The 23,603-nt window shown below is 38.6% G+C and overlaps 3 protein-coding genes across 10 annotated transcripts; 2 read left to right on the top strand and 1 right to left on the bottom strand.

Moving 5' to 3' along the window:
• The first annotated feature begins 5,226 nt into the window (after positions 1-5,226).
• LOC132635840 (glutamyl-tRNA(Gln) amidotransferase subunit C, chloroplastic/mitochondrial-like) lies at positions 5,227-9,782 on the top strand. Of its 2 annotated transcripts, XR_009580780.1 has the most exons (6): positions 5,227-5,532; positions 5,626-5,666; positions 6,611-6,666; positions 7,341-7,392; positions 7,491-7,717; positions 8,732-9,782. XR_009580780.1 is itself a non-coding variant. In XM_060352407.1 (5 exons), the coding sequence occupies exons 1-5, from the start codon at positions 5,311-5,313 to the stop codon at positions 7,564-7,566; spliced, it is 447 nt and encodes a 148-aa protein (XP_060208390.1). In that variant the 5' UTR covers positions 5,227-5,310; the 3' UTR covers positions 7,567-7,749. The 2 variants fall into 2 exon arrangements, 1 of the variants encoding a protein (XP_060208390.1); XM_060352407.1 differs by lacking the exon at positions 8,732-9,782 and having other exon boundaries at positions 7,491-7,749.
• LOC132635839 (long chain base biosynthesis protein 1-like) lies at positions 6,610-23,435 on the top strand. 7 transcript variants are annotated; one of them, XM_060352400.1, is made up of 14 exons: positions 6,610-6,666; positions 7,341-7,392; positions 10,024-10,147; positions 10,237-10,331; positions 12,458-12,549; positions 13,393-13,486; positions 13,574-13,646; positions 13,781-13,913; positions 21,407-21,581; positions 22,040-22,177; positions 22,258-22,353; positions 22,472-22,613; positions 22,707-22,834; positions 22,881-23,435. In XM_060352400.1, exons 3-14 carry the CDS (start codon positions 10,033-10,035, stop codon positions 23,058-23,060), a joined length of 1,461 nt encoding a protein of 486 aa, XP_060208383.1. In that variant the 5' UTR covers positions 6,610-6,666; positions 7,341-7,392; positions 10,024-10,032; the 3' UTR covers positions 23,061-23,435. The 7 variants fall into 7 exon arrangements, with proteins under 7 accessions (XP_060208383.1, XP_060208386.1, XP_060208382.1 ...); XM_060352403.1 differs by lacking the exons at positions 6,610-6,666; positions 7,341-7,392 and adding an exon at positions 7,554-7,691; XM_060352399.1 differs by lacking the exons at positions 6,610-6,666; positions 7,341-7,392 and adding an exon at positions 7,581-7,717.
• On the bottom strand, positions 8,764-9,949 carry LOC132637395 (3-hydroxyisobutyryl-CoA hydrolase 1-like). The gene is made up of 2 exons (XM_060354486.1): positions 9,940-9,949; positions 8,764-9,569 (listed from the first exon to the last, which is right to left on the bottom strand). The coding sequence occupies exons 1-2, from the start codon at positions 9,947-9,949 to the stop codon at positions 8,764-8,766; spliced, it is 816 nt and encodes a 271-aa protein (XP_060210469.1).
• Positions 23,436-23,603: the final 168 nt, after the last annotated feature.

The raw sequence follows: 23,603 nt of genomic DNA on the forward strand, positions 1-23,603 counted from the left end.
CTCCTCATAGGTGAGGCCATTGTTAACTGTTATAGTATCAGCAGGAACAACCAACGACAGGTCTCCTACACACTTCCTCAACATGGATACATGAAACACTGGGTGAACAGCAACTAACTCTTATGGCAACTCAAGTTCATAAGCTACTAGACCGACCTGTCGTGAAATTCTGTAAGGTCCAATATATCTGGGACTAAGCTTCCCTTTCTTCCCAAATCTCATAACACCCTTCATAGGTGAGACTTTAAGGAACACCCAATCATTAGCTTGAAATTCCAAGTCCCTTCGCCTCACATCTGTGCAAGACTTCTGGCGACTCTGAGCCATTTTCAATCGTTCTTGAATCGACTTGACCTTCTCCATCGCCTGATAGACCAAATCTGGCCCAAACAATTCTGCTTCACCTACTTCAAACCAACCAATCGGTGACCTATACCTTCGTCCATACAAAGCTTCAAAAGGTGCCATCCCAATGCTAGCATGATAACTGTTATTATAAGAAAACTCGATGAGGGGTAAGTGATCATCCCAATTACCTTTGAAATCTAGGACACATACTCTCAACATGTCTTCAAGGGTCTAAATAGTACGCTCTGCCTGGCCATCTGTCTGCAGATGAAAAGCTGTGCTGAGGTTCACTTTAGTACCCAATCCTTTCTGAAAGGATTTCCAGAAATTCGCTGTGAACTGAGCACCACGATCTGAAATAATAGACACTGGGGTCCCATGCAATCTGACAATTTCATTAACATATAACTTGACGTAATCCTCTGCTGAATCTGTGGTCTTGACTGGCAAAAAGTGTGCCGACTTAGTAAGCCGGTCAACGATTACCCAAATAGAGTTATGTCTCCTAGATAAACGAGGTAGACCTGATACAAAGTCCATATTGATCATTTCCCATTTCCAGACAGGAATATCAATATTCCGAGCTAAGCCACCAGGCCTCTGGTGTTCGGCTTTCACTTGTTGATAATTCGGACACTTAGCTACAAAATTTACTATGTTCTTCTTCATATCATTCCACCAATAAATCTCCTTAAGATCATGGTACATCTTAGTGGAACTTGGGTGAATGGAATACCTGGAGTTGTGAGCTTCTGACATGATTCGCTCTCTGAGCCCATCTACATCTGGAACACATAATCTGCCTCAGTACCTCAAGGTATCATCATCTCCCCCTTGTTCAAAAGCCATTGTTTTATGTTTGTGAATCCCCTCCTTCAGCTGCAATAAGTAGGGATCCGTATATTGTTTCTCTTTAACTTCAACAACTAAAGAGGAAAGAGCTCTATTCTGAACAACCACACTACCATCCTCGGAGTCCAAAATTCGAACTCCAAGACTGGCCAAACGGTGAACTTCCTTGGTCATAACTCTCTTATCTGAATCCACATGGGCTAAACTTCCCATGGAACGCCGACTAAAAGCATTGGCTACAACATTCACTTTCCCCGGATGATAGATGATATCCACATCATAATCCTTAAGCAATTCGAGCCATCTCCTCTGCCTAAGATTCAACTCCCTTTGCTTGAAGATATACTGCAGGCTTTTATGATCTGTGAAAATATCGACATGCACTCTATACAAATAATGACACCATATTTTAAGTGCAAAAACAACAACTGCCAACTCTAGGTCATGATTCGGATAATTATTTTTGTGAACCTTGAGCTGACGAGATGCATAAGCTACAACCTTACCATGCTGCATTAAGACACACCCGAGACCCACTCCCAAAGCATCACAATAAACTACGAACCCTTCGGTTCCCTCTGGCAGCGTTAAAAGTGGAGCAGAAGTCAATCTCTTCTTCAACTCTTCAAAGCTTCGCTCACAAGCATCTGACCATTGAAACTTAACCTTCTTCTGAGTAAACTTAGTTAACGGAGCAGAAATAGAGGAAAATCCTTCTACGAAACGTCTATAATAGCCTGCCAGACCCAAGAAACTTCTTATATCAGAAACTGAGGTGGGTCTGGGCCAACTCCTTACGGCATTAATCTTCTGAGAATCAATTTTAACACCTTCACCTGAGATCATATGGCCTAAGAACGCCACTGACTTAAGCCAAAACTCGCACTTTGAGAATTTTGCAAAAAGTTCATGATCTTTAAGAGTCTGCAACACTATTCTGAGATGATTTGCATGATCAACCTCATTACGAGAATACACCTAAATATCATCAGTGAAGACAATGACGAATAAGTCGAGATAAGGCTTGAAGACCCTGTTCATAAGATCCATGAAAGCAGCTGGCGCGTTTGTCAACCCAAATGACATAACAAGAAATTCAAAATGGCCATAACAGGTTCTGAAAGCGGTCATCGGAATATCAACTTCCTTAACCTTTAATTGATGATAGCCTGATCTGAGGTCAATCTTGGAATAACATTGGGCGCCCTGAAGTTGGTCAAATAAGTCATCTATTCTAGGAAGAGGGTACCTGTTCTTAATGGTGACCTTGTTCAACTGATGGTAGTCTATATACATACGTAAGGAACCATCCTTCTTTCGGACAAATAAGACTGGCGCACCCTAAGGAGAAACACTAGGCCTAATAAAACCCCTGTCAAGAAGATCTTTCAACTGGGCTTTTAACTCTCCTAGAGCCATTATGTATGGCGGAATAGATATCGGCTGAGTATCGGGAAGTAGATCAATTCCAAATTCAATCTCCCTGTCAGGAGGGACTCCTGGAAGATCTTCGGGAAAGACCTCTGGAAATTCATTTACAACTGGGACGGACTGAAGAGTTGGAGTCTGGGCATTTGAATTCTTGACTCGAACTAGGTGGTAGATATAACCTTTGGAAATCATTTTTCTAGCTTTTAACCCCTGGGTACTACAGAATTACCCTCCTATTCTATGACTGGCTTATTAGGAAACTCGAATCTTACAACTTTAGTTCTACAACATACTGTGGCATAACATGAAGCTAACCAGTCCATACCCATGATCACATCAAAGTCTACCATCTCTAACTCTGCTAAGTCAGCTATGGTTCTATGGTAATGGACTAAAACTGGGCAACCCCTATAAATGCGCCTAGCTATGACTGACTCTCCCATTGGGGCAGACACCTCAAAGGGTTCATACAACTTTTCCAGTTCAAACCCAAATTTCTTAGCAATAAAAGGGGTTACATAAGATAAGGTGGATCCTGGGTCAATAAGGGCATATACTTCAAAAGTGAAAACTGTGAGTGTACCTGTGACAACATCTGCTCTAGCCTCTGTATCCTGACGACCTGTCAATGCATACAAACGGCTCTGACTACCGCATGTATTTCCGGACCTTGTCGTTCCACGCCCCTGTTGGTCCTGATTGTGACGAGGAGCTACTGAATTTGTGGACTACGCAACGTTACCTCCAGTACCTTGCCTAGCTGACGGACAATCTCTCTGAAAATGGCCCCTTTGGCCACAACCATAACAAATATCCATACCTATACAACACTCACCTGGGTGTCTCTTACCACACTTGCTGCATATCGGATTGGTATAATTCAACTGACCCACACTAGCCTGAGAGCAAGAACTTGATGTTCTGAAATTCTGCTTCTTATCATTACGGAACTTGGGGACTGGGGCACTTGCTGTGGACGGAGAAGGTCATGCTGACCTGTTCTTAAAGAACTTTTTGTTTCCATTACCGCTGAACTGCCCGGTAGACTTGACCCTCTTGTTGAACTCCTTGTCTTTCTCTTTCCGTAAGGCTTCCTCCTCCTTCAGCCTTATCTCGTTCCCTTGTACGAAAGCAACCATCTTAGAGATAGTCATCCCCCATTCTGTGCAGCAATGTTGTCCCCATCATACAAATAGGAATCAAGACCCCCAACAAATCTCCTCACTCTTGCCCTTATGTCCGATACCATATTTGGAGCATGCTTAGCCAGACTGACAAACTCCAACTAGTAGTCCTGAACTGACCTGCCATTCTGCTTAAGCTTCAGGAATTGCTCAGCCTTAGCTTCCCTGACCTCTACTGGCATGAAGTGGTCTAGGAATGCACTTGCAAACTCATCCCATATAGCATCAGGTACATCCTCACCTCGAGACAATTCCCAAGATTCATACCAAGTGTTAGCAATGCTCTGCAACTGATGAGCTCCAAAAGTAGCTGCTTTAGTTTTTTGTAACTGTCATAATCCTGAAGATTTTCTGAAGAGCATTAATGTAGTCCTGAGGGTCTTCGTCTTTCTTTGTCCCCGTGAAGACTGGAGGATTCATTCTGAGAAAATCCTTAGTCTTAAAAGACTCTCCATTATTTCCTGAATTTGACCTAGATTCCTGACGTTGGGCCTGAGCTGCTACCAGTCGTGTGAGCATGTTGATAGCACTTCTAACATCCCCATTTGAATCACTAGGAGGTGTAACTGTAGGAGCGGTTGGGGCTGCTGTCTGAGTCGGAACGGTCTTTTCGCGAGTTGCTTCTGCAGTAGCCCCCTGGCTGGTGGCTGTGACTTTTCTGGTGTATTTCCTTTTCGCAGGCATTTTATGAAAATACATACACGCACGAATTAGAAAGGCATCCTTTAATAGAGGTCTCGGGTTCGAGACTGTCACGACCCATGGGTATGAAAAATCCTTGGTAAGGAGAACATCACTCGAATGGGGTCTACGCTAAGCAAATCCGGATATAGTCGGGATCTAATGTGGTTACTACACATAGGTGGGAAACCAACAAAAAACTTATTGAAAAAAGTTTTTTTTTTTAAAAATGCGCCCCCTTAAACTTGCACCTTTTTACCACTTTGGCACCTCAACTAAGCATTGTTCCTATTGAACCCCTGACTCGTCCTCAAGTGTGTCCATCAAACTCCCTAAATTTGATTTTTATTAGAAGCAGAAATTAAATTGGGGAAATGAAGATGGAGTAATATTTTAGAAGTGTGGTAAGTTATTCTTTAGGTCATGGATGTGTCGGTTTCTGCTCTTCCACTGCTAGCCTAATTAAGAGCTATTATTTTTTCCCTCTCAGTCAACTAATCTTAGCTAAAAGATGACATAATTAAATTAGAATATATATTAACATGTTGCTACATTGAAGATGGAATACTATGTAAGTCGGATTGTGTTTGATAGATACACTTGAGGACGAGTTCAGGGATCCAATAGAAATAATATTTAGTTGAGATGTCAAAATGAAAAGAAATGAATAAGTGTAGGGCCGCATACGCATTAAGCAGCCACCCACTCCCGCAAAACCCCCCCACCAAAAAAAAAAAAAAACTATTGAAATGTTATATTCCAACTAAAGTAGTATCATCGTCATCCTCATCAAACAAACAAACAAACGCTATCCATGGCATGTATCAAACCTTTGCATTTGCTTAAACCAGCAAGAATTGCGACTGATTCTTTCTTCTTCAATTTCACTAAAAATGGTATTTCCTCATTCCCACTGGCAATTAAGCCTAAGCATTCGACAGCTCAGCGAAGTTACTATGTGAAATCGAGTGCTTTAGAGCCGCCTGATATTCCTCGTTTGGCTGAAAAAGCTCGGATTTCGCTAACCCTTCAAGAAGTAATTAATACCCATTTCATCTTTAAGTTTATTGTTATTTCACTCACTTTTCAACAAGTAATTATGGTTTGGTCTTGATTAATTTGTATGCAGGTTGAAGAATTCGCTCCCAAAATTCGACAAGTTATAGATTGGTACCTCTCTTTCTCTGCATTTTTCTCATTGGTTTATATTGAAAAAAGAATTAAGATAGTGTTCTAATGATTGAAAAGTTGTTGACATTTTAATCTTCTTTAGTTATTTATTGATATTAAGATTATTAGGGTTATGTTTGTTAAAATTCTTCAAACTCAAGAGTTGATTTATATCTTGCTCTTAATTCAAGTGCGTCCCTTCGATTACGTTGCTATCGCAGTTCTGATTTCTTTTATGCTAAGTGTTTGGTAAAATGGAAGTTGAGACATCAGAATTTGCAAAGTAATGTGAACAGAAATTTTATTGATTTGGAATGAGCATTGATTGAATATTAAAGGTTGTATGGTTACTTATTTAATACCTTAGAGGTGTTGTTATTTACTTTTATTTCAGTTGAGTTAGCTATGTTAAAGATAGTAGAGTTATATCTTAAAACGTGCCTTTTTCTTTTCCCCTCTTTGCCTAGGGAAGCAGGGTGGGGAACGGGGCAATTTGATGAGTTTTTGTCTAATTAATCACCTAAATTTGCCTTCAAGTTCCGAAAAATAACGTTCGGAGTTTTTATTTCAAGTCAGAATTCCAGCTGTGCTAAAACTTTAAATAGTGTGGAACCTTTGAAGCTTGCTTGAGGTATTCGTCCAAGAACTGGGTGGAAACTTTAAGTATTTGTCTGTCCAAGCTAACCGAAGGCTGAAAGCCTCAATCGATAATTCCATATACTTTTAGTGTTGGTACTTTTTGTAATTTTTCTTATTGTGCATTATCTACTTTTAGTGTTGTGATGCCTTTTGCAGAAATTTCGGGTAAGGCTGCGTACAATAGAACCTTGTGGTCCGGCCCTTCCCCGGAACCCGCGCATAGCGGGAGCTTATTAGTGCATCGGGCTACCCTTTTTTTTTTTTTTTTTATAGTGTTGTGATGCTCGCCTTCACTGGTGAAACAGGTTTGGACAACTTCAAGCTGTCGATCTGGAGAGTATCGAACCAGCCATAAGGGCAGGTGAATACTTCAACTTCAACTTAATTGAATACTTCTCTTTGATTTTTTTTCTTTCAAAGTTCCACTGTAATTTATTTTCTTGAAGATAATGTCATATGGTTCTCGAAATGGTTCTTGCTTCATTCAGCATCAAAAATGAGAAAATGGTATAAGAATGCATGTCTTTTCATCTCTAGGCATAAGCACCAAAACAGATTGGGGTGACCCGCCACCAGATATGCCATGCTAAAAGATTTCGTTGACTGATCCTTAGTGTCAGCCATTGGACACCCAACAATGAAGAAATTTATCTCCTTGCAAATTGTAATCCATTAAAATAGAACAGCAATTAATGCCTTCCTCATCCTTTTGTTTTATTCTCTCATGTTCTAGTTTACTAGTGTTAACATGTGACAGTATCTTTAGGATGGATTCCTGGAAGAAGCTAACCATGCTAAGGTTAACAAACAATAAATTAAATAGTCAAAGGTTACTGATCCTTTTGCATCTGGATCTTTCTTGGATTTAAAAATCTTTTGAAAGTTGAAACAGATTGTAAGAATCGGAATATTTTGTTGGATTTTCTTTGATGACTTGAGTGCTAATAACATGTAAGAGTGCAAGACTTTTGAACATCAAAACATTTGATGCGACATTAAATTTTATCCTTTTGGCAATTCTTTCTTGATCTGCAGATACTGAGGGAGATAATTTGCGCGACGACATACCTGAAAAGTTTGAGAATAGGTAATCTTGTTATCCTCCGTCTACTTTCTTTTATGTTATTTTGGCCCTGCGGTGTTCAGAGCAAACAAATGATTCTTGTATGCATTTTCCACTATTAGGGAAGCATTGATTTCTGCTGTGCCAAGCTTTGAGGAGCCTTACATCAAAGTTCCCAAAGTGTTGAATAAGGAGTGACATTATTTAGGTCATTTCGTTTCACTTCCAGGGGAAGACCATAATTTTATATATTTTGATCAGTAGATGGAAGACCTGACATCATCCCTCCAAAATCTTTTTCAAGATGTATCTTGATGCAACATGTAACACAGCTATGCTACTGCTGCCTGTTAGTTATCTCTATTCATTTTTCCTATTACTTATCTAGAGGTTTCTAAGTATCTGAATTGGTGTTCTTGACATTTCCTTCTTTTACAAAATTATCTATAGCCATGTCATAGACTTTTTAATTAAAAAAAAAGACTTATAACTTGTTTAACCGAGCTTCTAAAATCTGTGTTTAGAAAAGTGTTGTTTGTTAGAAGTGCTCTTTCAAAAAGTAATTTTGGAGAGAAGCAGTTTGTGTTTGACTAATTAATTTGAAAATCACTTTTTCCGATATTAGAATAGCAATTTGTGCTTGGTCAAAAGTGCTTCCAGAAAAAACTATTTTTTCCAACTTCTGAAAAATAGCTTCTAGGTTCCTTTTTTTTTTTTTAAAAAAGAAAGGGCTGCCCGGTACACTAAGCTTCGCTATGCGTGGGTTCCAGGGAAGGGCTGGACCACAAGGGTCTATTGTACGCCACCTTACCCTGCATTTCTGCAAGAGGTTGTTTCCACGACTCGAACCCGTGAAGCATCTACTTTTCCTTCCAAAAATTATTATGAAGATGGATCACAATTCACATATCATATAATTGAAAGAGAAAAAAAAAAGATTTTTTGCCTAATTCAATTCCAAAAGCTAACTCAAGAGATGAGAAACTTTTGTGCTTAACTCAATCTCATGAGTTAAATTCATAGGATGAGAATTGACCAAGATCATATGAAGAATCCAACTTATTTTTTCCAGCCAAGACTATACGCAGGTTCTCGCATTGCAATAAATTAAGATCGATACATTATCTCTGATTACAGAAACTACACGACAAATTATTTAGTAGTACAATCTACCATTGTGCTTGAGGGTGGACATCAGAATTCAATCAAATGATGTGCATATCTGTATACACAGCTCTGACAAGTATTGTATAGCAATGTACCTTTCCTTAGGCTTGATTTTTGGCATTTCATATATTGGAGTGATGTGCATTTATTTGGTGTACCACTTCCTAATAAAAAAAAAGGTTTTAAAATGATGTAGTAAAGAGGCAACATGCTGTAGAGAAGTGAATTTTAAAGTTTGGCAATTGCATATGGAGGCAAGTTTGATCTTGGAGGCAGCTTTAGGTCTTGCCAATCTTCATCATCTATCTTGGAGAAGTAAAGATCAACATCATCATCTGTAATTAGTTCCAGTCTGGAGGGCTCCCACTTAGGATTTCTATCCTTGTCAATGAGTATGGCTCTGCATCCCTCGAAAAAATCTTTGCTGAATTCTCCCCTAATCACATGACAAGCTATCCTATACTCTTGAATAAGGCAACTACCAACACCTTGCAGCCTCCCCTCTCTTAGTGATCTCAATGAAATCTTAAGACTTGTTGGGGATGCTTTCTTCAGCGATTGGATGGTTGAAGAGATCCAGTACTCATCCTTCTTGTTCAAAGCCTCATAATTTTCAAGAGAAGATATGATTTCTTCGATTGTTCTCCGAGCGAAGCAATGGTCAATAATCTTCATCTTGTGATAAGGACTTTCTGCTTTCAGCTTTGGTATGTTAGAGAAGCGACTAATGATGGCAGAAATAACATCTGGATCACTCGTATTGACTTCAATTAGTGCTTGTTCTAAAAATGGCAACCTCTCCGAGGGTGCAAAATGAGTTGCTAGACCACAAGCAAGCATTTCAGCACCATCTAACCTTGCACCGGTAAGACCAGCATATTCCCCGAAGAATCCTGGAAGCCTTGAATAAAAGTAAGAAGCACCTACATCAGGAATGAGTCCCATAGCTGTTTCAGGCATAGCACAAACCGACTTCTCTGTTGCAACCCGAAATCTACCATGTACAGAAGCACCAAGTCCGCATGACAGATCATCTTAGATATGACATGTTTGCTGGACAGTGCTGGATTCACATATCATGAAATACTCAAGTTGACACCAGGCAAAGTCTCTCAGAGATATATTGCAGGTGGAGAGTGAGAAGAAATTATTTCAGTGCTATATCATAAAAACAGGAACACTTGCAATATAAGATTTTTGTGTAAATGATAGACTTCTCCAAAAAAAAAAAAAGAAAAAAAAAAGAATATATTTGTGTAAATGATTGTCTTATCCTAAAAAAGAAGCGTGAAGATCTCCTATGTAAATGAAAATCATTGTTATTATTCGTGCTATATATTCTCGGTGCTATACTTATCCTCTTCCTAGGAGTATTTCTCTTTTCTAATCAACCTCATCACTAACTCTTGAGCATTACAGAGTGGGGGAGAATGTGGTAATAACCATCCTTATTTTTTTTATATTTGTAAGTTTATCTGTATTTTGCAGGTTTAGATAATGGATCCAACAGTGTCAATACTTGCAAATGTGGTGAGAGCTACATCTGATTGGGTGAGATCAGTCTTTGAGTTTCAATTTGCAAGAGCTGTGATATTTGAGGTCAACATTGGAGGTAGTCTCTTTATTCTTTGGTTGGTTGTCACCTCTTTGTTTTTAGATCCCATGTTGTGCCTTAGATATGTCTTGCTGTTTTTCCTGTAGGACATCTATTTGTGGAAGGTCTTCTCCTGGTGGTCATCCTTTTCCTACTGTCTCAGAAGAGTTACAAACCACCCAAAAGACCATTGACAAAGACGGTTTGTCAGAGGTCTGCATTTTCAAATGTCAATAACCCTGTGGATATTATGTCTTCATCGTTGTCTAAAGATCACTATGCTCTCTTATTTTGTACCCATTCTTGATTATAGTTTTAATTTCTGTTTCAACTGAGGATTAACTCTACAGGGTTGGCGTTTAACTAAGATGGTGATATTTATTCTAGAACTTTATTACTCGTTTCTACAATGTATATTGGGAAAGACATAAGAAAGGACTTCTCGTCTTGTAACTAGTATCCCCTTCCTACCATGCTGATACATAATATGCTGGATATAAACCTTCCGTGACTGAAAGAAAATTTGAGGCTTAAAGTGTTACTTTAAGTGATGCACTGAACTACTGTCACATCTTGAGGTTATAACCTATAGGAATCAATGAAGGTTGTAAAATAACTTGTAAAATATAATTACCTCTGGGTACTGAATTATTGATAAACTTTTTTTTTTCTTTTTTCGAAACTGGTAATGTTGTATTCCTCACTCCTCAGCATTAAGATTATGGTGGAGACCTCCAAAAAGGTAGTAACAAGCTAAAGCAAGAAAGTAAGTAATTACAGTAAACCTAAAAGATCTACTAGCTGTTCAGCATCTTCTATACAATGTTCTTTACTAGCTGTTCAGCATCTTCTATACAATGTTCTTTACTCCTAAGGTAGAAAGTTGCATTGCGGCTCCCTTTGATTTTCAGAATGCTGTTGAATCTATCTTCAAAGCTTCTCCAATTCCTCTCCCTCCAGATAGTCCACCAGATACAGTATGAAATTATTCTCCATCACTTCTTCTGTGTTTTGCTTCCCCCTCTCCTAATCCAGCAACGTAACAAGTCTGCTGTGAGCTCTGGCATTGACCAAAGCTGAGATGTTGACTTTGCAATGGAGAAACAGATGGTTATTTGTCTCTATAGCCTTATTGCTTGCATGCATCTGGACACAATCGGCGTTCCTTTTTCTGTAGAATCTCATGAGTGAGGCAAGTTTTCCTGATTACTAACCAAGCAAAACACTTAACTTTATTAGGAGGCATACTTCTCCATACTTGCTTCCATGGACCTATTTTATTCTCAGGCATCCTGGAGACCTGCTTCCTATAAATTCTGCTTACAGAGAACTTGCCATCCTTATCATGTTTCCATCGAATGGTGTCATCCTCTGTAGTAGTGCCTTTGAATCCATCAATCGCCTGCAATAGCTCCACAAACCTGCCTACTTCCCAATCATTCATATGCCTCCTAAAAAAGTTGTTCCATCCCTGGGGAGACCAACTGTCAGCCACTGTAATCTCAAGGTTAGTGCATATATTGGCCAGATCAGGGAAAGCTTGCATCAGAGCTTCCTGTTCAATCCATAAGTCCTTCCAGAATAGATATTTTAGTACCAGCACCCACCTCATAACAAGTATTCCTTGCTAATCTAGGCCAAAGATTCCTGATAGATCTCCATACTGATGTTCCATAGGTGGTAGCAACTGCATTGGTACACCATTGCTCTGTCTGGCCATACTTATTCAAGATTACCTCGTTCCAGATAGCCTGAATTATTGATAAACTTATGCAATTTGCATGTAAACTGTATCATTTCCTTGCACTTCTACTAATCCTAATGTTTAGCTCTCTTAAGCTAAGTTGCTCGGACTCTCCAAAAATGTTGCCATACCCGTGTCGGACCCTACAAAATTACACTACTTTTGGAGGATCTAACACGCATCCGTCGATATTTTTGAAGAGTCCAAGCAACATAGCTCTAAAGTTGCTGCAACATGTGATGCTGGGTATAAGTTTTGCAGTTATACATCAATTAGTATTTAGGCTCTAGATAGGAACATGCATGCTTAAGAAACATCTATGTTAAAGATATGCATAAGGAGTCCTTTCAATTTACATATGCATAAGGAGTCCTTTCAATTTTGTTTGGCCATCCTTTTCCTATTTTGTGTACTTCACATGAAATCCCTTTAAATGTATTCTATATGCATCATAATGCGAGTCAAGAGAATCATTCCGTGTCCCTGCCCCCAACTCTTGTCCGTAATGAAAGCAAAAATAAAGAATGCATAAAAAAATGCCCTTCAACTTCATCCGCGCTGATGAATGCGTTTAAGATTTTCAGGAAATTGATGAATTATGTGATGAATGGGCCCCGGAACCACTTAGCCCTTCCATCACTGATGAGATGAAACGTGAACCTCCAGTTTTAGAAAGGTGGGAAAGCTGTTTCTCTTTTCCTTCTTTTAAACACTCTGATAATTGTATTTTGTTCAGCCTTATAAAGAAAAATTGCATTTTATTCAGATGATTTCAGTTAGGTTACTCTTTCTTTTATTCAACTGTATGCATTTGGAGAGTTAGAAATTTCACCTAGACCTATATGACAGAAAAGGAAACTCTAAAGGGTTTTACATTCTCTTCAGTGATATTTTTTCTGTTCTCTGCACCACTCTCCCCAGCTTTACATCATTTTAAAGTAGATTACATTTCCTTATCCCAAAAAAAAAAAAAGTAGATTACATTTAAAGAACCAGTTTAGTATTTTCTTGGTTTTATTTTTCTTGTATTAAATGATTATTAGATGGCCATAAGGATAAAAGCAATTAAAACCGTTGTGCTGTGCTCTTGCGTGCTAGATTCAAATGTTATTTGATAAATAAAGGTTGTTCTATCTGTGAAACAGCATTGAGATGGTGCTGAATATGCGTTGCAAAAAGCTTAGCTGCCTCTACAAATATAGGGAACCTAGGAACTCCAACATGGTATCAATATCATCTACATTTAGCGTGCTACACCAAAATGCGGAAAATTATGAACAGCAGTTTTCAGAGATCTTATCTAGAGTTGACTTAATGCAATGGCTCAATTATGCTAAGCACAAGTTATAAACAGTTTCCTTGCATCATGAGCTGATAAGTAATGTTATTGAAGCAGCAATTATCATTAGAAGAGCTTTTTTTCTACCTATTGTTCAAGTTTTTGATAGATGCTCAAGTTATCAAACTTGTAGGAATGAATAGCTTGATGTATTGCTTCTCATATCTTGTGTTTGTTCAGTGCTGCAGGGCCTCATACTATAGTTAATGGGAAAGATGTAGTGAACTTTACTTCAGCAAATTACCTTGGATTATTAGGAAGCCAAGAATTACTAGTAAGGTTTCTTCATTATTTACTTAGCAGTTATGTTGTTGTAGTTCTTGAGTAGAACAGAGCATTCACACCTAATGTTAAATGGCAGGAGACTTGTACTACTGCTCTAGAGAAGTATGGTGTAGGTTCTTGTGGTCCCCGGGGATTCTATGGCACAATTGGTATGATTTGATCATTGGTATCTGCTGACTATTGTACAGTTACATTTTCTTGAGTAAAACTATTCTACAGTTTCATTGCACTCCTCGCCTTCATTCTCATCGAAAATGAACTGATTATTCTACATTTGATGCAGATGTCCACCTTGATTGTGAGGCTAGAATAGCAAAGTTTCTGGGAACTCCAGATTCCATACTATATTCTTATGGACTTTCTACGATGTTCAGTGCAATTCCAGCATTTTGCAAAAAGGGAGATGTTGTTGTTGCGTGAGTATTTACATTCTTTAGTTATTGAATGCTTCATCAGTAGTCCAAGGTTTTAGTTTGAACATAAATGAAGATGTTGAAATTACATTGACTTTTCTGAACTATGGAAAGAACCAAAAGGCACAAATATGCATAAAAGATCAGGTTATATTAGATCAGTTTCCATGCCTTTTTCCCTTAACTTTTTTTTTTTTGATTTTTTTTGATGACATGGGAACCCGCAGCCGCTACCCTTCGGGTGCGCCCAAGGGAAACCCAGCTCCTGTGCAATAGCTCGCATACCACACAGAAGAGATAACCCGTACTGGGGCAAGCCCCGTGCGATGAGCTCGACCCAGAAAGCAAATCCCCTTCTGTCGTAGGCAGGGAGTTTCGAACCTGAGACCTCCATTTTGAAAGCCCCATGCGCAACCAACTGAGCCTAAACTTTTTCTACGTTCTGCTTTTTCATCATCCCTCTTTTCTGCCTTGTCAATATCCGCAAAAGACAAAGGTATGGGAGAATAATTGATATATTATTCCATGAAATAACCTGATTATATACATGTACATAGTACTCTAAGTATGGAAAGAATTAAAAAGAAAATCCTACAAATCTACTATCAATCCCTAAGATTACGTATCTGCTATCAATCTCTGAGATTATCTGCTATCAATCCCTAAGATTATGTTATCTATGTATATTACAAAGGAACATGACTACATTCATTTCTTAACACTCCCCCTCAAGCTGGAGCATATATATTGGTCATGCCCAGCTTGCTGCAAAGATAATCAACTCAAGTTCCATTCAATGCTTTTGTGAGCAAATCAACTAGTTGTTCTCCTGTCTTCACGTAACCAGTGGAAATTAAGTTTTCTTGAATCTTCTCACGAATAAAATGACAGTAAACTTCAATATGTTTGGTTCTTTCATGATACACTAGATTTGAAGCAATACGGAGCGCAACTTGATTATCACACTAGAGTTTTGATGGAGTAGGATGTTTCAAGCCAATTTCAGTTAAAAGATGATGTATCCACATAATCTCACACGTAGACTGCGACATAGCTCTGTACTCGGATTCTGCATGGGATCGAGATACAACACTTTGCTTCTTACTCCTCCATGATACTAGATTCCCACCAACAAAGACACAATAGCTTGTAGTAGATCTTTTATCTATTTTGGATCCAGCATAGTCAGCATCTGCAAAACATTCCACACGAGTATGACTGTGATTGCGATACAATATGCCATGTCCAGGACCTCCTTTCAAGTAACATAGAATCTGTTCCAAAGCTTCCCAATGTTTGACTGTAGGTGCGAACATGAACTGGCTAACAACACTTACCGCGAAAGCAATATCTGGACGAGTCAGAGTAAGGTAGTTTAACTTCCCAACTAACCTTCTATACCTCTCTGGATCATCAAAATGATCGCCATCGTCTTTCATAAGATGCATACCGGGAGCCATTGGAGTACTGTAGGGTTTGGCTGCCAACTTTCCAGTGTCTACAAGCAAGTCCAGTATATACTTTCTTAGAGACAGAAGAATACCCTTCTTGCTCCTATTTGCTTTTACTCCCAAAAAGTATTTCAACTGGCCCAAGTCCTTCGTATGAAACCTAGTATGCAGGAAAGACTTGAGAGCAGAGATCCCCGCATCATCACTTTCTGTGATGACTATGTCATTAACAGATACAACAAGGAGGATACTTCCTGCTGTTGATTGCCGATAGAAGATTGAGTGATCGCATTTGCTCATTTTCAGCCCAAAATCTTGAACTACCTTACTAAACTTAGCAAACTAAACCCGTGCACTCTGCTTCAAGCCATACAAGGACTTCTTCAAATGACAGACTTTGCCATACTCCCCCTGAGCAACAAAACCAAGTGGATGCTCCATATACACTTCCTCCTGAAGATCACCATGAAGGGACGCATTCTTGATATCCAACTGATGTAAAGGCCAATCCTCGGAAGCAGCTAGTGAAATGAACAAACTAGCAGAAGTGAGTTTGGCAACCGGGGAGAAAGTGTCTGAATAATCTACCCCATAAGTTTGAGCATACCCTTTAGCCACAAGTCTAGCCTTAAGTCTTGCTACGGAACCATCTGGATTAACTTTAACTGTGAAGACCCACTTACATCCTACTGGTTTCTTTCCCTCGGGTAAATCCACCAAATCCCACGTTTGGTTTTCCTCTAAGGCATCTATTTCATCAAGCATTGCATCAGACATCCAGGATAATTCAAAGCCTCCTTCACTGTTTTGGGTACAGAGATGGAGTCTAGAGAAGCAATCAAGGATCTAGATGTAGAGGATAAACGATCATAGGAAACAAAATTAGCAATGGAATAAGTGGACTTGCAAGTACGTGTACCTTTGCGAAGAGCAATAGGGAGGTCAAGATTTTCTAGAGGATCAGGTGGAGGAGGATCTGATGACACTGGAGTTGGTGCGGGACATGTATCATTAGTCTCTTTTCTCCTCGGGTAAACTTGAATAATTAGCGGCCTTGCTAGCATAGATGAAGCGGGTGCTAAAGGCACAATAGTCGATTGGTGCTCAATAGAAGAACTAGGAGACAAAGGAACAACATCATCTGATTGTTCAGTCAAAGCATGAGTAACCTGATAGACTAACCACTTATCTTCCTCCCCCTGACTCATAGAAATGGGAGGTGCATAGAAGAATGGTGTAGTCTCTGAAAATACCACATCAGTTGACACCAGATACTTGCCAAGTTTAGTAGAATAACACCGATACCCATTTTGAAGGCGAGAATAACCTAGGAAAACACACTTTAATGCCTTGGGATCTAACTTGGTAACTGATGGTCGAACATCTCGAACATAACATATGCTTTCAAACACCTTAGGTTCCACCGGAAATAGTGACTTGTTTGGAAAAAGAACACTATAAGGCACATTACCTTCAACCACAGAAGATGGCATGCAATTAATTAGAAAACAAGCCGTTGAGACTGCATCTGCCCAAAATTGTTTAGGAACCTTCATTTGGAACAAAAGTGCTCGAGTTGTTTCAAGTAGATGCCTATTCTTCCTCTAAACAACTCCATTTTGAGAGGGGGCATCAACACATGAAGATTGGTGGAGAATACCGTGTTGTCTCATGTATGACTGAAATAATTCTGACATATATTCTTTAGCATTGTCACTTCTTATAATACGTACCGAAGCATTGAAGTTTTGACTTCAGCATAGAAGGCACAAAAGTGAGTAAACACATCAGAGCAACTCTTCATAAAATAAATCCACGTCATCCGAGAGAAATCATCCATAAAAGTGATAAAATACTTATGCCCAGTTTTGAAAATAACAGGACATGGTCCCCAAACATTAGAATGAACTAACTCAAAAGCCGACTCAGCCCGCTTATTAACCCTCGGACTTAATGGGCTGCGATGATGTTTTGTAAATCGACATGACTCACATTCCAATGAAGAAATATTCTGAAACTGGGGACAGAGCTTCTTTAACAGAGGTAGAGAAGGATGTCCCAATCGACAACGTGCTTCAAATGGAGAGACGACACTAGAGCAGGCAAGAAACCGAGGCTCCCATTTAACAAGGATGTAGAGATCATCTGATACATGTCCTTTACAAATAACCTGATTCGTCGTAAGATCACGAAACAAACAATGATCGGGAAAAAACGAGATATAACAATTAAGGTCTCTAGTAACTTTGCTAACAGAAATCAAATTAAAGGCCAACTTTGGTAGACTTAATACAAATGACAGGGTAATAGTGGAGGTTGGCTTAACAGTCCCATATCCAACACTGTTTCAAGTTGATCCATCAGCTACAGTAACTTGACAGGGTGCTTTGTGTGATTGAAAGCTAGAAAAAATATTAGGATTACCTGTCATGTGATTTGTGGCACCTGAATCAATCACCCATTTATTTGAAGAGGTGATAAGACATGTTTTATCTGATTCACCAAATGCATTAACTGAAGTGGATTCCTTCATTAATTTCTGATATTGAGAGAGTTTCGCGAACTCCTCGACCGAAATCAAAACCATTTTGTCAGATAATAAATTAGAAGCAGCAACGACTATGAGTTCTCAGATCTGATCGAGAGTCTCCCAGACCACTATGGCCTTAAAATCAGAAACAAAAGAGATGTTGACCGGAAAAGACACGGCGATGTCGGAGAAGCCAATAGATTTTCCAGAAAGCAACCCAAAAATCAATGGACGCCCAGGTCGTCTTCTTCGATACTCCGTTTGAAAGTTCCAACGAAACAACCTTATTAGATCAGCTCCAAAATGACTCAAACTTCAGATTTGAGTACACAACCAGATCTCCAACAAAAATATATAGCACCCACTCGAAATTCCAGAATTTTGAAGCACCAGCTTCGCTCGAAAATGGCGGACAATCGAGCTTCAGATTTCAGATTTCAATCCGGACCCAGGTACAACGAAATGGATTCAACACACTTAAGCAATCAATTTCTCAATCACAGAAGTGATATTCAGATTCAAATTCGAAACAGAAAGATAGAACTTTCAACCACTTCTGGCGAAAGTAGTAACTTCTGGCGAAGTCACAGTGACTTCTGGCAAAGCCACAATACCAACTCAGACGTTGGCTCGGATACCATGTAAAAGACAAAGGTATGGGAGAATAATTGATATATTATTCACCCGCAAGGGTGGCTCAGTTGGTTGAGCATAGGGCTTTCATAATGGAGGTCTCAAGTTCGAAACCCCCTGCTTACGACAGCAGGGGTTTGCCTTCTGGGTCGAGCTCGTCGCACGATGCTTGCCTGGTGCGGGTTACCTCTCCTGTATGGTTTGCGAGCTATTGCACAGGAACTGGGTTTACCGCGCACCCGAAGGGTAGCGGCTGCGGGTTCCCATGTCATCAAAAATAAAAAATTGATATATTATTCCATGAAATATCCAGATTATATACATGTACATAGTACTCTTAAGTATGGAAAGAATTAAAAAGAAAATCCTACAAATCTGCTATCAATCCCTAAGATTACGTATCTGCTATCAATCTCTGAGATTGACTATCTGCTATCAAACCCTAAGATTATGTTATCTATGTATATTACAAAGGAACATGACTACATTCATTTCTTAACAATATCCTTTTATGTTCTGGTATTTATTTATGTAGGATTTATCTTTATTTTTTGGAAAATTAGCCGGTTCATTCTCATGTGAGGCTTGAGGCGAAATGAAATACAGAGAACCTTCTGCTTAATCTATTTTTATAGGGAGTCAACCAAAAGTTAGAACTACAGAAAACCCTCTATAGAGTAAGGTTTTTATAATAAGTAGAAGTAAGACACTGTAAATATTCTATAAGTTTAGGTCCCATAAGATGAGTTAAGGTGAACTGAGATTGGATGGGATCTTGGTGCTAATGCAGATAATTAAGATATTTAGGTTCAGTCTTCAATAGAGAATGAAATGATAGATGAAGATCTAACACATAGAATTAAAATAAGATTGAATAAATGGAGGAGTATTGTGGGAATTGATACAAGGTTTGTGAGACCAAAAATCTTATATTGGAGCGAATATGGGTCTGCACGGCTAATATATTCACAAGATCAGTGTCGTAGAAATGAATGTTAAGATAGATGTACACGATTAGATAAATTAGAAATGACTATAGTTAAAGATGACGTAAGTAGCACACGTGGAGGATGGGACCTGATGAAAGTAACAGATTCATGTAACAACGTTATAAAAAGTCTTACCGCTTTTACGCTTAAAGCAATGAGGCAATGCGAAGCAAAGGGTTATCGCTCATGGGTGAGGCCATGCGCTTTAGAGAATGTGGGCCTTAAGTAATGACACGCAAAATGGTCCAAAAGAAAAGTGGCGGTTCTTTGAATCTCAACTTTCAGGAGTTAGATTATCATTGAAATTGTTGTACATTGGATACTGAAATTAGTTATTTGGTTGCAATTTTATTATTATCGTACTATAATCATGTAAGTTTGACATTGATTTATTTTTTAATAAATTGTGTGCTGCAATCTAACGAAGCGTGTGCTTCACTTCTTGCTTGTCGCTTCAAGCTCCATGGAATTTGTCTCTAAACTGCTTAAACTGGAGTAATTTGGGGTTAAATAAAAAGATCTTAATTCTAAGAAAGAACCTTTTATTTACCCCAAATTACTCCTAGCCCATTTAATTCTTTGGCCCTTTAGGTTTGGGTTCGGTTGGGCCGGGCCAGCCCATTTTGACACCTCTACGCATCATCTGTCTCTATAGTTAACCCTTTTTTAGCGTGTGTCACATACCATACAAGAGTTTCTACCCTCAAAGAGGATATCAATTATGTATGCATGTTTGATAAACCTTTGTTCAATCAAAACTAGGTTGTAGTGCCTACTAGGAGCTTTTGTGGCCATCCCGTTCCATTTCATTTTAAAATAATTTTTAGTGCCTAGAGTCCTCTTCCCTTAGAAATAGAGGTATACTCTGTGTCACCAAATTCTCTTCATTTGATCTCTCTAAGCCTTCTCCTTTATTTTCTGAGTGTTTTTTTCTATTACTCATCCTTTCTTTGTTCCCTCAGCATATGGTAAGTAGATATAGCTACTTTGTTCTGTCATTCATCGTGATACTGCTTACTAGGGAATTTTAAGGATAATACTGTGCTATAACCTAAAATTTAGGGCGTTAACCTTTAGACTCAAGGGAATAATGTAATTTGGCAAGCTTCTCTTATAACTTTTTGGCTCTTTGATATTTAGACTCTGTGTCACGCCAATATGAATAGAGAGAGGCAAAGTATCTTAATGGTTATATGCCTAGACAAAAAGCTTCTACTTCGACTAATATTGCATTTTCTCCATCACTGAACTTATTCAAAATGTATGAGCTCATCTTGCTTCTCTTTGAGAATGTTTACTTTGTAGAAAGTGCTTTCTAATGAATTCGCATAATCAGTTACGTAGAAACATGATACATTGAGTCTATTTGCTGTTCAGCTGCAAAAAGGAATTTTAGCCTATAAAGCTCTTTCCGAATGCACTTGCCATGTTATGATTAGCTTGTTTCCTTAAAATTGGTTAACAAGTTATTTTTCTGTTCCTTCCGTCCCTTTTTTTGGGTGGGGGGGGGGGGGGGTGATTTCCCTCCTTTCAGTTTTTACTTTTTAGGACTTAATTTTAGCTGTGTCAAACAATCTATTGTCTTACTTTTCTTATTAGTTTGTCCCAAAAAGATTGGCACTTTTCTATATTTAGAAACAATTTAACTTTATGAGAAGATTTACAACCACACCAATATCTAAGGCTTGTTTTGGACCACTTGAAAAGTCTTCCTTTATTTCTTAAACTCCGTGCCAAGTCAAACTAAGACACTCTTTTTGGAACGGAGGGAGTAATTAGTTTTCCGTTTGCAAGTGTTAATTCTGATATCAAAATAAATAACCCAAACATTGCCATCCGTCATCAAATCCCACTATTATTGACATTGTTCTGCAATCTTTCTTTGTCCTGTAGGGATGAAGGTGTCCACTGGGGAATTCAAAATGGCCTTCAGCTCTCTAGAAGTACCATCATATATTTTAAGCATAACAATATGGAGTCCTTACGAAATACTTTAGAGAAAGTTACCCAAGAAAATAAACAAGCTAAGAAGCTACGGCGCTATATCGTTGTTGAAGCTGTGTATCAGGTATCAACTGTTTATGTTAATGGAAAATATTAGTATGAAAGAGTAACTCTGATTTCTTATGCTTGGTAGCATAGTGGTAGTTGAAGCAAAAGTTGTAGGTGTAAGAAAATGGGAGAGATTAATTCTAGCCATATGCAAAAAATGAGCCTCATTCAAACTGGCCCGGAGAGGATGCAGAATATACCAAGTCCAATATTTATGGTGTTTGGAATTAATTGGATAACTTCCACGGTGTTCTAAATCATTTTCAAGGTTTTGTAAGTAAGATCATCAAGGAGGATGGCTTTGGGGTTGTACATTGTGATCTTGATGTCCTCCTTATTATCGATAGAACTTTTTCTTTATGAGGATGACCAAATTGTTGCTGCCTGTTAAAACTCAGCCCCCCACCCCCCAGCGCACTTCTCTACTATGGAAATTGTACTTTTCCAGATTTCATTTATGACTGTAATTTGCAGAATTCTGGCAAAATAGCTCCATTAGATGAATTAATTAAGCTGACGGAAAAATATCGATTCCGTGTGTTGGATGAGAGCAATTCCATTGGTGTGCTTGGCAGTTCTGGTAGAGGTCTAACTGAACATTGTAAAGTTTCGGTATGTTCATCATATTATTTGGTTAATTAACTTTGTATGTCTGTTTACATCCATCCTCTTATGGAATTATCCAATTGCAGGCTGACAAGATAGATATAATAACTGCGGCAATGGGACATGCATTGGCCACAGAAGGTGGGTTTTGCACTGGGAATGCTAGAGTCATTGATCACCAGGTACTAAAGTGTACTCTATCCACTGGTTTGAGTAGTACTAGTTTATCTTCTATTTCCACTAATTCCGTTTTCATGATTTTCATTTTTTGTTGATGGTTTATTTTGCTTACATTGGCAGCGTCTCAGTAGTTCTGGTTATGTCTTCTCTGCTTCATTGCCTCCGTACTTAGCAAGTGCTGCGATTAAGGCTATTGATATCGTGGAAGAAAAACCTGAACTTCTTGTCAAACTGAGACAAAATATTGCTATGTTGACTAAAGGTCTTTGTCCCATACTGATTACCTTTTTCATCTCTCTTATCCCCATTATGTGAGTCTGAAGAAAACATAACATTTTTTTTTGTATAACTGCAGGTCTATCAGATATAAATGGCTTAGAAATAGTCAATGATCCGCTTTCCCCCATTATATTCCTTACATTAAAGAAGTCCACTGGTTCTTCAAAGGGTGATCTACAATTGCTTGAAGATAGAGCTGACGATGTGAGTTACTCATCATCTGAGTTTGTTTTCGTGCAATCATATGTAGGTCTTGAAGGAAGATTCTGTGTTTATTGTGACTTCAAAGAGATCGACTCTTGATAAATCTAAGCTGCCTGTTGGAATTAGATTATTTGTCTCGGCAGCTCATTCAGAATCTGATCTGGTGAAAGCCAGCAAATCATTGAAAAGAGCAGCAGCATCACTATTGCCAGTTCATGAGCTATAGGACTTCACTGCTTTTCCCTTCAGAGATGCCAGTGCCAAAGGAACCAGAAAGCCTTTCGTTGAGGTTCCATCCTTCATCGGTATCCTGGTATTATATTGCATCCGTTTGCCCCTTCTTTCGATTTTCTACATCAAAGCTATTGATGGATCTAAACGTTCTTGAGATTGCATGGTCACAATTGTTGATTCACTACTATAGAAATTCTTTTGTCCAAGACTTTACTTTCATTACCTATTTCATAATTTGTTTATAATGGAAAGAAGAGAAAAATGAAAGGTGGTAGTAGTAGTAGTAGTAGTTGAATAGTTGAATGTATAGACAGATTTGATTCTACTTTATTGGAGTATGAAGTTAATTTTTGTTGAGTTGAAAAGATGGAAAACTCTGCTTGTGGTTCTATGTACAACTTCTTGTCATTTAATGGGGACGTCACCTAGGACGCTTTTGCATTTTCTGATTTAAGTCCTATTAAAAATCACAAGATCCTATCAAACTGCCAAATACTAATTATTCTGAAACGAGTAAATGAGAAAAAGTTATTCT

The sequence above is a fragment of the Lycium barbarum genome, chromosome 4 (assembly GCF_019175385.1).
Source record: "Lycium barbarum isolate Lr01 chromosome 4, ASM1917538v2, whole genome shotgun sequence".
Taxonomy (NCBI): domain Eukaryota; kingdom Viridiplantae; phylum Streptophyta; class Magnoliopsida; order Solanales; family Solanaceae; genus Lycium; species Lycium barbarum.